Below are 13,309 nucleotides of genomic sequence, written 5' to 3' on the forward strand. Positions count from 1 at the left end.
TGATTATATGGTATGCTAACATGTCATCATGAATGATGACATAGTATGCAAATGTGGCATTGTGACTTGGTTATGTGACATTTTAACTTATCACATTAATGTTATTAAGTGTCGAAAAAAATAACAAGTGATATTTTAATTTATAATAATAATTAATTATTAATTATAAAAATTTATTTAATTTAAAGTAAAAATATAAAGATTTAATTGAATATAATAAAAAAATAAAAATTTATTTAATTTTTTTAAATAGTTGAGGGTTTTTTTAACCATTATGTTCATTGTAAATCTTATTTATATATTTTTTTCTCTTTAAGCACTCGTAATAATTAAAGCTAACAAAAAGAAGAGTTGGCAAAGGTTTTTGCAACCTTTTTCCTTATTGGCCAGAAAGGGTTTTTGCACCTTAAACCCATAGCAAGACAAGAAGAAGCCGGAGTTGCTTGGCTTGCCTTCTCATCCACATCGTTACTAGTTCCTTTTCTATTCACCAAGAAGAAGCTGCCATGGCTATGGATAGTGGCGCCGGTGAGCAGTCGCACAAGGCTCACCGCTCTCGCCAGTCGGGCGCCTCCGCTAAAAGGAAAGCCCAAGCCAAAGCCGCAAACAAGAATCAAAACTCTGACCGGAGGCAGCAAAACCCTAAGGTTCCATTGCTTTTCTCCTTTTCACTTCCTATTACTTTGCTGTTTTGCCTTTAGCTAATAATTTTATTTTTTTTAAATTTGAATTTTGAATTAGGCATTCGCTTTTCGTTCCAATGCGAAAGCGAAGCGATTGCAATCACGCGCCGTAGAGAAAGAGCAGCGTAGGCTTCATCTTCCTGTTATCGATCGTTCCTATAGCGAACCGCCTCCCTTTGTAGTTGTCGTGCAGGGCCCCCCTCAGGTACACTTCTTACTTCCGATAAATGGTATATTATTATTCTTTGTTATAATTTGTTGGGAACCGAAGGAAAAATAAAATAAATTATGTTGTTTGGAGCTGAGGAATATTTGAATTTCATTGTGGTTTAGGATATCAAACATGGTTTGTGCTTATAAGAATTAGGCTAAAATAGAGGTTGTTCTGTTTGTTTTTGGAACAATAGTTACCTGTTTCATAGAGTGGAGAAGAAAGTTATAAGAACATAAAGTCCTTTGCTAATACCCTGGAAAAATGAACTATTTACATAAAATTGAGAACAGATATGAAAGGAGATGGAGATGGAGAGGTGCAACTTAATTTTGGTGTGAAAATTAAATGTTGAGGAGGAAAACTGGTACGCCTAATTTCCTTGTTTGGGCTTTCTGGTAGAAGGGATTGCTACTCTAAATTAGAAGTTATTTCATTGTTTTTTAAAGAAGCTTAGATATTTAGGATAACATATTTTCATCCTTGAGTATGTGTTGTATAGACAGTGAAGAAACTTGGGAAAGAGAGATAGAGAAATGGGGGGGGGGGGGGGGGGGGAAGGATGTAGGAGAGAGAAAAACAGAAACTTCTATCCGTTTTGATGGAATTTGCAAGGATAATACTGAAAACGTGGATTTACAATGTTGAATTTGAAATCATTGATCTTTAGGTTACCAAGCAGGGAAATCCTGAAGCTAGAAATGAAATTCAGAAAACCTTGGAAATTATTTGTTCCAAATGCCAATTGATGCCTACTTTTCAGTTGTTTTCAAAGTCAGGAATTTTTTGTGTGTGTGCACAATTAACTCTAGCTGGTACCATCTAGATTTCTTTTCCCAATGATTTTATGGTTAATAATTGTTGAAAGTTTTACTCGGTGGCAGGTTGGAAAGTCTCTGGTAATAAAGTCTCTTGTAAAGCATTACACAAAGCATAATTTACCTGAGGTTCGAGGACCAATTACCATTGTATCAGGTTGATGATTCCCTAAATTTAGTAGTTATTCCTATTTATTATCTGGTTTAGAAAAGTTGCGGAGTTGAGGCTCCTTGTCTGATGTGGAATTGATTGAATATGTTAGGAAAGCAACGGCGGCTGCAGTTTGTTGAGTGTCCAAATGATATCAATGGCATGATTGATGCCGCAAAGTTTGCTGATCTAGCATTGCTTCTCATAGATGGAAGTTACGGCTTTGAAATGGTGAGATATTGAAAATTTTGGTATGCTTCCCACAGCTTTTAAATTTTGGAAGATGATAATCAGCTTTTCTGGAAATTATTATTCTATAAATCTCCTATTTTGAAAATTAGTTTTACATCCTCATGCAAGAACAATCTCCTTTTCCTTTTTTCCTCCATTTGTTTTATTCTGTCATAATCATGAACTTGCTTCCTTAATGATGCTATCTGCACCCTATATGTTCATTTTCCTCCCTGTGCATTTTAAGCATATCAAGTTTTCGATCAATGAGATTTTTAATGCATTTGAATTCCTTTTTATTATCTTGTAGGAAACATTTGAATTCCTTAACATATTGCAAGTTCATGGCTTCCCAAAGGTGATGGGGGTTCTTACTCACCTTGATAAATTTAAGGACGTAAAGAAACTAAAGAAAACAAAACAGCGTCTTAAGCATCGTTTCTGGACAGAAATATATGATGGCGCTAAATTGTTTTATTTATCTGGTCTCATTCATGGGAAGTAAGCATCTTACCTAAGACTTTATTTTGATTACACTTAATGATGAAATTCCATGGTAGCTCATCCTGATAAGTTTATTTGTTGCTTCTCCCCCTTATCTGACAGATATCCAAAGCGTGAAATTCACAATCTTGCAAGATTTATCTCTGTTATGAAGTTCCCTCCTTTGTCGTGGAGAATTTCTCATCCTTATATCTTGGTTGATCGTTTTGAAGATGTTACTCCCCCTGACAGAGTGCAAATGAATAATAAATGTGATAGAAATGTCACACTTTATGGTTATTTGCGGGGTTGTAATTTGAAAAAAGGAACTAAGGTATGTCTTATGAATCTTAAATAACAATCATTACTATGCAGCAGTTTAAGTTGATGGATGCTTTAAAGATTTAAAAGCTTTTGCCTGTGAAGGTCAGAACTAGAGTCTTTCAGTAACTGGTGATCTATTTGCCCTACATGAATGGCCTACGTTATGACCTCAAACTTGATGATGCATATGCTCTAGCCTTCGCCATTTTCTTTTGCAAGAATAATTCAATGATTTTTTAGAATCTTATTTTCTAATCAGTTGTCCTAAGACCATTTCTTTGGTCAATGATATGAATTTGAGCTTCCTATGTGCTCATGTTGGTTACTGTCCACTAATGTGTTTCTCTTTTCCTCATTTCTTTGTTCAATTTTATGTGGGTTATATATCATGTCAACTAAATTGGTGTAAATGAGTATTTTCTTTCAGTTCTTGGTCACCAAACTAGTATTTTGTGTTATAAATTTTATTTAGGCTTTGGGGTGAAATTTAATTCAGGTGAATAATTATTCAAACAATGATTCTTATAGTTGTTAATCTTAAAATACTGCATTTTATAATGCCAGTATTTTAAAATTCATTGGAAGTTTCAAAACCTCTGAAAAGCATCCTAAGAGTGTGTTTGGATGAGGGATTTCATTTGTAGAGAGCATTTCAAAATTCCAAAATAAAGTCATTTTGTTTGGTGAAATTGGAATTTTCAAAATGATTGGAATTTAGATGAGAGAATTTGAAGGCCCAAATTTCTCAAGCGGTGGAATTTGTGAAAGCCCATGGTTTTGTACTAGGTCATCAATATTTATTATGCTTCTTTTTTAATGCAACTTTTTTTTTCTTTTAACTCTAACCATACCAAAACTCATTTTTAATTATATTTCTTGATTTTTTTGTATTATTAGTAATATTTATATATTTATTTTCAAATTTGATGACACTCATAATGCCATTTTTTCCCCTTTTTTTGTTTTCCTATCCCTAACATCATTATTCTTTTATCTTATACACTCAAATTTCATTTAAAAAAATGCTTATTCAAACAATGCAATTATAAATGATTTATTTTAAATTCATGCATTTTAAGAGGCCTTCTTTTGGAAATTTTTCAAGATTTCAAAACTTCTTGTCCAAATACACTCTAAATGAAGCTCTTAGGATGGGTTTGATTTTTGTTTAAACATTATGTAGGCAAATATTCTGCATTGCTGGTAATCTGGCTGTTTTACATACTTGCTTTCATTATGTTTGCTCCATTAAGTAGTTGTAGCAAAGCCCACTACCTATATATGTACCCAGAAAAAAAGTCCACTACCTATAAATTATTACTAAAACAAAGGTAAAGTTTCCATTTTGAAACAAGTATAAAAATAGTCATTACTAGGTAGGACTGCAAATGGATTGTGCCGTTTGGTTGTTTCAGTAGATCTGTTTTAAGGACATTAAAAGTAACATTGACAGCAAATACCTTTTTCCATTTAATCTTTTAAAGTAATATATTGTTATCCTAATCTATGAGAAATGACTTATCGTAATTTTTGCTGTACTTAAGTTTCATATATAATTTGTGATCAGGTCCATATTGCTGGTGTTGGAGACTTTAGTTTAGCTGGTGTTACAGGCCTATCTGATCCTTGTCCTTTACCATCAGCTGCAAAAAAGAAGGGATTGCGTGACAAAGAAAAACTTTTTTATGCCCCCATGTCTGGACTTGGGGACCTGTTGTATGACAAAGATGCGGTCTACATAAACATTAATGACCATTTTGTTCAGTATTCTAAAGTTGATGAAATGGGGGGTACACTACGTAAAGGTTTAAAATCTCTTTCATGTTCTCAGTTTCTGTCTTTTGTTAAAGGTATATTTTGGGTAAATCCCTCACCCATTTCTTTCTGTTTTTATAGGGAAGGAACGAGATGTTGGGGAGGCCTTGGTGAAATCACTGCAGAATATAAAGAACCCAATTGATGAGAAGTTAGAAAAAAGCAAAATTTCCCTATTCAGTCAGAATCCTAATGGCTTGTTGGAAACTGAAGGTGGCAAAAAGGATTGTGACGAATCACCAAAGCATATTCGTGATATAGAGCCTTTGGAGCAATACCAGCCTGGTGAAGAAGATGATGCTGCTCAGTTTGATGAAGAAAGTGCTCACAGTGATCTGGATGGTTCAAAGTCTTCAGATCTTGATGACGAAGGTAGCAATTTTGGTGAAGAAAATGCTGATGCATTAGAGAGACCAGGTCGAGTTATGGAACAGGTTGAATTTCACAATGGTAGGAAAAGGAGAAAGGCAATCTTTGGAAACAGCATTGATCATAGTAGTCTCAAGGTAATTAATGCTGATTCTTATTGTTTGTTCTGAAAGAGCCATAATTTTATTCCACAAGGTGTAACTGGAAGAGTCATATAGCAATATCCTTTCCCTCTCTGCAATGTGTTATTAAGGCTGTATTGGTGGGAAAAGCTTTTGTTTTTTACATTCACTTTATTGCAGGTTGTAGATGAAGAGAATGCAGATGATGAATATGATGATGATGATGAAGATGAAGGTGAAGATGATGGAAGCGATGAAGACACCCAGTCATTTTTAGGTTCAGAGTTTTCAGATGGTGATAACGAGGATCTGAAGTCTGATGGTACTGTTTATTATTTATTAATTTAAGCTTAAATTTGTGTGCTGGTGATTACTTTATTAGCAGCTTCTGCAAAATAATATGGACTCATCCATCACTGATAGCCATGATTCTCTGAGCTTGCATGTAGGAAGTTATGTTAAATATAAAGCAATATAATGAATTTTGGGTAGATAACATCTGAGTTGTCCAAGGGCTAGGCTACCCAACTTGGCCCATAGGCCCTGCCAATTTGGGCTGGAGTTGGGCTTCATTTTTGGGAGTGCCCAACTTGGTCCAAGATTAACTTATTAGTAAATAATAAATTTTTGTTTAATTGTAATTGAAGAATATATTTAAAAATTCTAAAATATTAATATAAAAGACTTTTTCATTATCTTAATAATAAAAAATACTATCTAGATGACGGGCTGGGCGAGGTTCAGGCTTACTTTTTCAGAATGTTGGCTCGATCTGGCCCAGCGCATGGACACCTCTAGATTCACAGTCTATCAATTGTGTAATTTCTAAAGCGGGTATATCATTATGTTAGACTTGTATTTTTGCAAGTTTTTGTTTTTTTTTGAAAGATTTGCTAGTTTTTGTTTTGATTGTAAACTCCTTTTTCACGATGTCCTTCCAGAAGATGGCATGGGAAACATATCAAAGTGGAGAGCATTGTTGGTGGAAAGGACGGCTAAGAAACAAAATATAAATCTTATGCAGCTTGTATATGGAAAATCTGCATCAACATCAAATACTTTTATTAATGAAGTGCAGGATGATAGTGAGAATGAAGAGAGTGATGGTGAATTTTTTAAGCCAAAAGGAGAACAGAAAAAGGTCTGTCCTGGACATAACTTGTGGCATGACTGTTTTTTAATCTTTCAAGTGTTGCATACTAGAGATGCTCAAGTGTGCCATCCCGTTGACCATCATATTTTTACTTATTTTCACCCCTCTCATTGTTATTCTCATTATTTTTTTGGTATTACTGTAGAATTTGAAAGAAGGATTAGACAGTGATAACATCAACACTGAGGACTGTTCCAAATCCACAAATTATTCAGCGCTTAAGAACTGGAAAGAGGAAGAAGTATATGGGAGTGTTCGTGATCGTTTTGTCACTGGTGATTGGTCTAAAGCTGCTCTCAGAAATCAAATGTCAGAAGCTAAAACTGAAGCAGAAGATGATGTGTATGGTGACTTTGAAGATTTAGAAACTGGTGAGAAGTGCGAGAGCCATCAGAAAGAAGATTCCAGTAATGGTGCAATCCAGAACAAAGATGATGCTGCAACTGAGGAGCGGAGGTTAAAAAAGCTAGCTCTCCGTGCAAAATTTGATGCTCAATATCCTTTTCAGTTAAACTATTTTGAATATAGTGTTTTATTTTCTTATTTTATGCTTGCTTGTCTTGATCCCTACCTGTCCCTGGTGGTAAATTCTATTAATTAGAGGGGCTCGGTTTGAATTTGCTTCATTCATCAGCCATTTCTGTCCATGTTCTCATCTGTGCCTGAGATTGTTGCTTCCACTTGTGCATTTCTGTAGACAGCATGATTTTCTTCTTTCCTTATAAGAATAGTTTAATTTTGGTTTCTGTTCAAATGGGATGCATCAGCTGGAAACTGTTTAAAGTTTCTTTTGTGACCTTAACTTAGGTTTACAGATGATGGGTCTGAATCACCAGAAGAAGAAACTGATGCACGACATGGGTTCAAATTTCACCAAAGTCAAGCAAATGACAGTGGTTATTATGACAAGGTAGACTTTGTGGCATTTCTTTTGATCAGATATATAATCTAATATCAGGTTTTAAGCATTAAATTATTCTTGGTTCTTCCAGTTGAAAGAAGAGATTGAACACCAGAAACAAATGAATATAGCAGAACTCAATGATCTTGATGAGGCTACCCGGCTGGAAATTGAGGGATTCTGCACGGGGATGTATCTAAGATTGGAAGTTCATGGTGTTCCTTTCGAGATGGTTGAATATTTTGATCCCTGCCATCCTGTTTTGGTTGGAGGAATTGGTCTTGGTGAGGAAAATGTGGGATACATGCAGGTTAGAATATGCTAAAGATTATTAATATTGTGCCATTGCAATGCTGAATAATTTTCTGCTCTCCTGTTATATATTGGGGTATTTTATTGTTTTCAACTACCTGCTGGGAGATGTTTTACTTTGGAATCTAGAGTTCTATCTTGCATGCATTTCTCATGCCGATATCTTCCACTAGCTTTAGGTGCTTCCTTTATGTGTTCACTAATTCAAATGTCTTTAACATTGTGAGTTATGGTTCCTGCTATGGAATTTGCAAGAAACTAAAGTATGTAGTGGAAGTCTCATGATTGTCTGCCATACCAAGTCATTGGTGCTTCTGGTGGAAGAAAGGTTCTTACCACTTCAGTGACTATCTGAATCTAAAAGAAACAAGTTTTTTGAATTCCAAAATGTGAACACTGAATCAGTTAAAAGCTATTTCTCAGTTTTTAGTGAGGTAATTTTAATTTTATATATATTTCTATTTGGTAAATTTACGCTTTCCCCCTTTTTTCTGTTTTCCACTTACCTTGTGTTTCTTTCTTTCCTTTTATCTGTTTTTTTTCGCTTGGCATTTGACACTCTATGACATCGATTGAGTTTAGGCTTTTCATGTATGACTCTTTCACCTATTGCCGATTGGTTTTATATATAATGCTTAATGTTGTATTAGAGCTCAAGTTGTTTGTGACCCCTTATTATTGTCCATGTATTCAATTCATATCTTTCAGTTGCTTATATGGGGTTTAAAAGTGAGGGGGAGTTAAGTGGTAATATCCCACATTGGTTCTGTTTAGGGTTTGGTGTGGCATTATGTTCAAGTTGGGCCTCTCCCCTATTACCAATTGGTTTTAAACTGGATCTTAACAATTGGTAATTTGTTTTTGGTAGTAGACTTTAAAACTAAAACATTATTGAATAAGTAAAACTTAGATTTGAACTGAAAGGTTGTCAAATCATAGAATTCTACAAGACTTGGTGCATATTTACTTGATAAATTCTTGATTCTATAAAATAACAATTTGGTAGAAATATCCACATTGCACTCTGATTAAGAGATTCTCTTGTAATTCCAATGGTTTTTGTATTTTGTCTTGTTGAAGAAAGTATATGTATTGTAAAAGCTCCTTTTTTTCCCCTTCCAGACAAGGCTAAAACGGCACAGATGGCACAAGAAAGTGCTGAAGACTAGAGATCCAATAATTGTTTCAATTGGATGGAGGCGTTACCAGACCACCCCAGTTTATGCCATTGAGGACCAGAATGGAAGGCATCGCATGCTCAAGTACACTCCAGAACATATGCATTGCCTTGCAATGTTTTGGGGCCCCCTTGCCCCTCCCAAGTCTGGAGTGCTTGCTGTTCAGAGTTTATCAAACAATCAGGTGACTTTTCTCAATTGTACTTTTCATGTTAAGAGCTTTTGCCTCATAAAAATATGGAGCAGGTGGGGGTGATGAAGGGATAACATGTATGGATCTTGATTAAACTTTTTCACTATGGTAGTTAGAATTTCATAGTTCCTATATTGAAAATAGTATTTCAAGTTATTGACATACTTGGACTTGTAAAGGGAGGGTATGAGGATCTGAAAATTAAAACTATATTACCATTTATTTATTTTTTTGGTTCTGACAGATCAGTTGTACACATAGCTACATATTTTTCTTTAACTAAATTACATGCAGCCTTAGAGTCCTTTAATTTGTGTATGGCATGTAAAACTAGAAAGTGAATTTTTAACAAGGGTCCTGATGTTTCTGCTGGTTGCTGAATTGAAAGTGTCAGAACAGAGCTAGTTGTGTTATTGTACTTTCTGGAAATGATAATATATATTGCTAATCTTCTCCTGAAACATAAGATTTGAGTTGGGGAATTTCAAGGTGTTGTCTTTATTTGATGTTTCCATGATTTAGGAGCTTACATAGGCTGCTTAATTCCTGTTTCAGGCAATTCTAATAATTCCAGGTTTCCTCAAAATTGCTACAGCTGTAGTCATGAGTCTTCAATCAGTACTTTTATTAATGTCTTTGAGGTTTTATTAACGTTCCAGGTGTTTAGCAGTCAACCTTTATCTTATTTTCTATCTTAGGTTTTTAAGTTCTAGAATCAATACTACTAAAAGCCCCTACATGTACATCCTGAGAGTCTCTATATGTGCATGTAATCTTTCAATTAGTGGAGAACAAGTGTACTTGGAAAAATTTCAGCAAAGCCTTGAACTATATTTTAATCTTCTTATTTGAGATCCAGCTCTGTTTGGATCTAATTGCAGCCCCATATCATTTCCTTTAAACCCTAGAAAGGCCATCTATAAGATCCCAACTGAACACTCATTATTTAACCATCAAACTTTACCTTTGATACCAAGGTTTATGTTCACGACTCAAAGGTGAAATCCATAGATAAAATTCTTGGCTGTGGCCTAAATGTTGCCCTTTTAATTTGATGCAATCCTCTGCTGCTGTTGGCATAGGAATTTCAGATGTTTAGTCTTCCTAAGAAACAACCTTTTTGATATTCAAGTAATGTTTAAATTTCTTTATTTTTGTTATTTTCATGATGGTAAACCAATCTTTAATAAGCCTAATTGTAGACCTTTACTGAACTACAGTCCACAGTTGACTTGGTAAAGTTGGAGCCTTAAGGCAATTCTAAACCTTTGTTTCTGTCGGGTTCTGTTTCTTCTCCTTCTTTCCTTTATTATCTTATAGTTTTCACTACTCACCAAGTTGCTTTTATTTGGCATGCCAGGCAGCATTTCGCATCATAGCAACAGCATATGTACTTGAGTTTAACCATGCAGCACAGATAGTGAAAAAAATTAAGCTGGTTGGTTGCCCCTGTAAAATATTCAAGAGAACAGCCCTCATCAAGGATATGTTTACTTCAGATCTTGAAGTAGCTCGGTTTGAGGGTGCTGCAGTTCGAACTGTCAGTGGGATCCGTGGGCAGGTGAAAAAGGTATGTTTGTTCATGTAGAAGTTGATATTCTTATGACTATTTGTATTATGTCCTCATAGATTCTTTTAGTTGCATTTACTTTTGATTACACATGCTTGCCTTTTGCGCTAGATTCTTTTAATAAATGAAGAAAGTGAAGGGCAGACAAGTAAGCCAGCCCAGCACTAGTCTTATTTGAGAGTGGCTACTCTAACTTTAAGTTGGTAAAATGTGGAGACATGTCCCGCTATCATAATCCTTCCCAGGATCTTTCTTTGGCAAGACCATAATAAATCAGGGTTTTTTGTTGTCTTTAACACGATCCAAATAGACCTTACTCCTGCTAAAAAGAAAATATGCTGAAAACTAATGGTGTTCATCCTCTCAGGCTGCGAAGGAAGAGATTGGTAATCAGCCCAAGAAAAAGGGAGGGCAACCTAGGGAAGGAATTGCAAGGTGCACCTTTGAGGATCGGATTTTGATGAGTGACATAGTCTTTTTGCGTGCATGGACTCGAGTTGAAGTTCCTCAGTTTTACAATCCATTAACTACTTCATTGCAACCTCGTCAAACAACCTGGCAAGGAATGAAAACTGTAGCAGAATTGAGGAGGGAACACAATCTTCCTATTCCTGTTAACAAGGATTCCCTCTACAAGGTTTTTTTTTTTTTTTTAAATTGTTTCTTATTATTATTAATATGACGCTGGTGATTAGAGCTGGCTATTGGGAGGTTGGGATTTTAGGTTTTGAGTCATTTCAGGTTCAGATTACATTAAATTTATTCCATTGACTTTTTAGTTATTTCTGGGGTATCGGGTTTGGTTTTGGGTGGGTCTTTCAGATTCAGATGAATGTTTGCTACATTTACTTTGCATTTAGATAGCAGTGGAGTTCATGTGCCAGATTTGGGAATGTTGGCTTTTTGAGTAGATAGACTGGAGTTGGGTTGGCTTTTGGACGGGTTTGGTGGGTCATTAAAAGTCAGCTGTTGCTACCTCTACTGGTGATTATGTTGGACCTTAGGTCTTTCTGTCACCTCCTGCCACCTCCCAAAAGAGGTTTCTCTTTGTTTGGAATCTGTTAATGTTTATTGTTTTTGTTGTGCTTATATTTGTGTTTACAGCCAATTGAGAGAAAGCCAAGGAAGTTCAATCCCCTGGTCATTCCTAAGGCATTACAGGCGGATCTTCCATTTGAATCAAAGCCCAAGAATATACCTCATCGGAAACGACCACTTCTTGAAGATAGAAGAGCTGTTGTCATGGAGCCTCATGAACGAAAAGTTCATGCTCTTGTTCAGCAACTTCAATTGATTAGGAATGACAAGGTTTGTGATTCTAGATATTGGCTCAAATATCTTATTTTATCCCTTGTAATTTCAAATAAGTCATTTGCTCAGAGTAAATGTAGAGCTAGGTGTGCATCAGCGATAGGAACAAGTCGATGAGCTCTCAAGGGTTTGCTCACCTGCTTGATTAGGCATTTATTACTGATGTTAATTCCCATGTTGAAAGGTTTTGTATCATCATCATTATTGCGAATTTGCAGATGAAGAAGCGAAGGCTCAAGGAGGGGCAAAAGAGGAAAGAACTGGAGACACAGAGAGCAAAGGATGAGCAGTTATTAAGAAAGCGCCGGAGAGAAGAAAGGCAGGAGAGATACAGGGAGCAGGACAAACTAAAGAAGAAGATCCGGAGGCATGCAGAAGCCTGATTGTTATTATGCAGGAATGTTTTGAGGAACATAATGCTATTGGATCTTGCAGACTAAATTTGATCTTTAATCAGTTTTCTGCACATCAACTATGGCCTTGGTGGTTTCTAACGAGTTGACATTGGTGTGTACTGGTTGATGTGGATGGTTCTTGCTGACTGCACCTTCTGGGTTTTGCCTTCCTGATCATTTCCTTGCAGATAAATCTTGCTACTTACTTAAAAAGGTGGCTTGGTGGGTAGTTGAGTAGCATAAGCTTGTAGGAGGCCTAATATTTCTGATGTAAATCAGGTAGTTCCTGCATATGTGCTAGCCAAATTTTGCCCTAAAAATTTTGATGAGATGTTTGCTTTCACCCTGATTTGTTATAAACATTGCAAAAATGCAGATCATTGGATGCACGCATTTCGATTCTACGTCTGTACCATCTATACACATAGTAGCTTATAAAAAGTTCCTAGTCTTGTGAAATTTAAGAATTGGGATTTATCACATTCATATCAACATAGTGTATATCTTTCTTTCTTGTTTTTACCATTTATTCCACCAAAAGTTACTTGAAAGCGTATTTGTGAAAATATGATTTTAGTTACAAATTTTCAATGTCTATAAGATGTTATTTATTCATTAAAAAATAGAAGAAATTGAACTTGAATATGAAAGGAAAGCTGGGGGGCAATTGGAAGAGTGGTGAATTCAAGTCGGATAATTTTGAGTTTGGATTTACGTAAGCTTCGGGTTATGGTACAGTTATTGTCAATTTAAGTGGTTTTAGATTTCAGCATACAAACATTTGATTTAATAGTAAATGTATGAGTTTTTTATTCAAAAGAGTTGGGTTAAAATCTCTCATTGCAAATGTAACACTCCAAATTTGACATAGTTGATCCTAGGCTGCTAGTTCAGCTAAATTTGGGCTTAGAAGCCTCAAAACTCGATTTTTCATCATTTCCTCTCTGCACCTACATTCTCCACCCATTTTCTCTCAACTCTTACATCCTTCAAACCCATTAGATTCCTTAACAAACCAAGGATTTTGAGTGTTGGAAGTAAGAGTTTTTACCTCCTAAAGGCTTGGTTGATGATTTTCACTTTCTCTCT

General features: G+C 35.5%; 1 protein-coding gene across 1 annotated transcript; it reads left to right on the forward strand.

Annotated features, from left to right (window-relative positions):
- Positions 1–384: 384 nt before the first annotated feature.
- Positions 385–12,706, forward strand: LOC18586836 (P-loop containing nucleoside triphosphate hydrolases superfamily protein). Its single transcript, XM_088802691.1, has 18 exons — positions 385–647; positions 742–888; positions 1,779–1,869; positions 1,976–2,094; positions 2,405–2,595; positions 2,701–2,911; positions 4,469–4,706; positions 4,798–5,222; positions 5,388–5,529; positions 6,149–6,348; positions 6,506–6,855; positions 7,174–7,270; positions 7,353–7,571; positions 8,696–8,935; positions 10,305–10,514; positions 10,882–11,151; positions 11,619–11,822; positions 12,044–12,706. The coding sequence occupies exons 1-18, from the start codon at positions 507–509 to the stop codon at positions 12,206–12,208; spliced, it is 3,660 nt and encodes a 1,219-aa protein (XP_088658817.1). The 5' UTR covers positions 385–506; the 3' UTR covers positions 12,209–12,706.
- Positions 12,707–13,309: the final 603 nt, after the last annotated feature.

This window comes from Theobroma cacao, chromosome 10 (assembly GCF_053813885.1).
Source record: "Theobroma cacao isolate CCN51 chromosome 10, ASM5381388v1, whole genome shotgun sequence".
In the NCBI taxonomy this organism is placed as follows: Eukaryota; Viridiplantae; Streptophyta; class Magnoliopsida; order Malvales; family Malvaceae; genus Theobroma; species Theobroma cacao.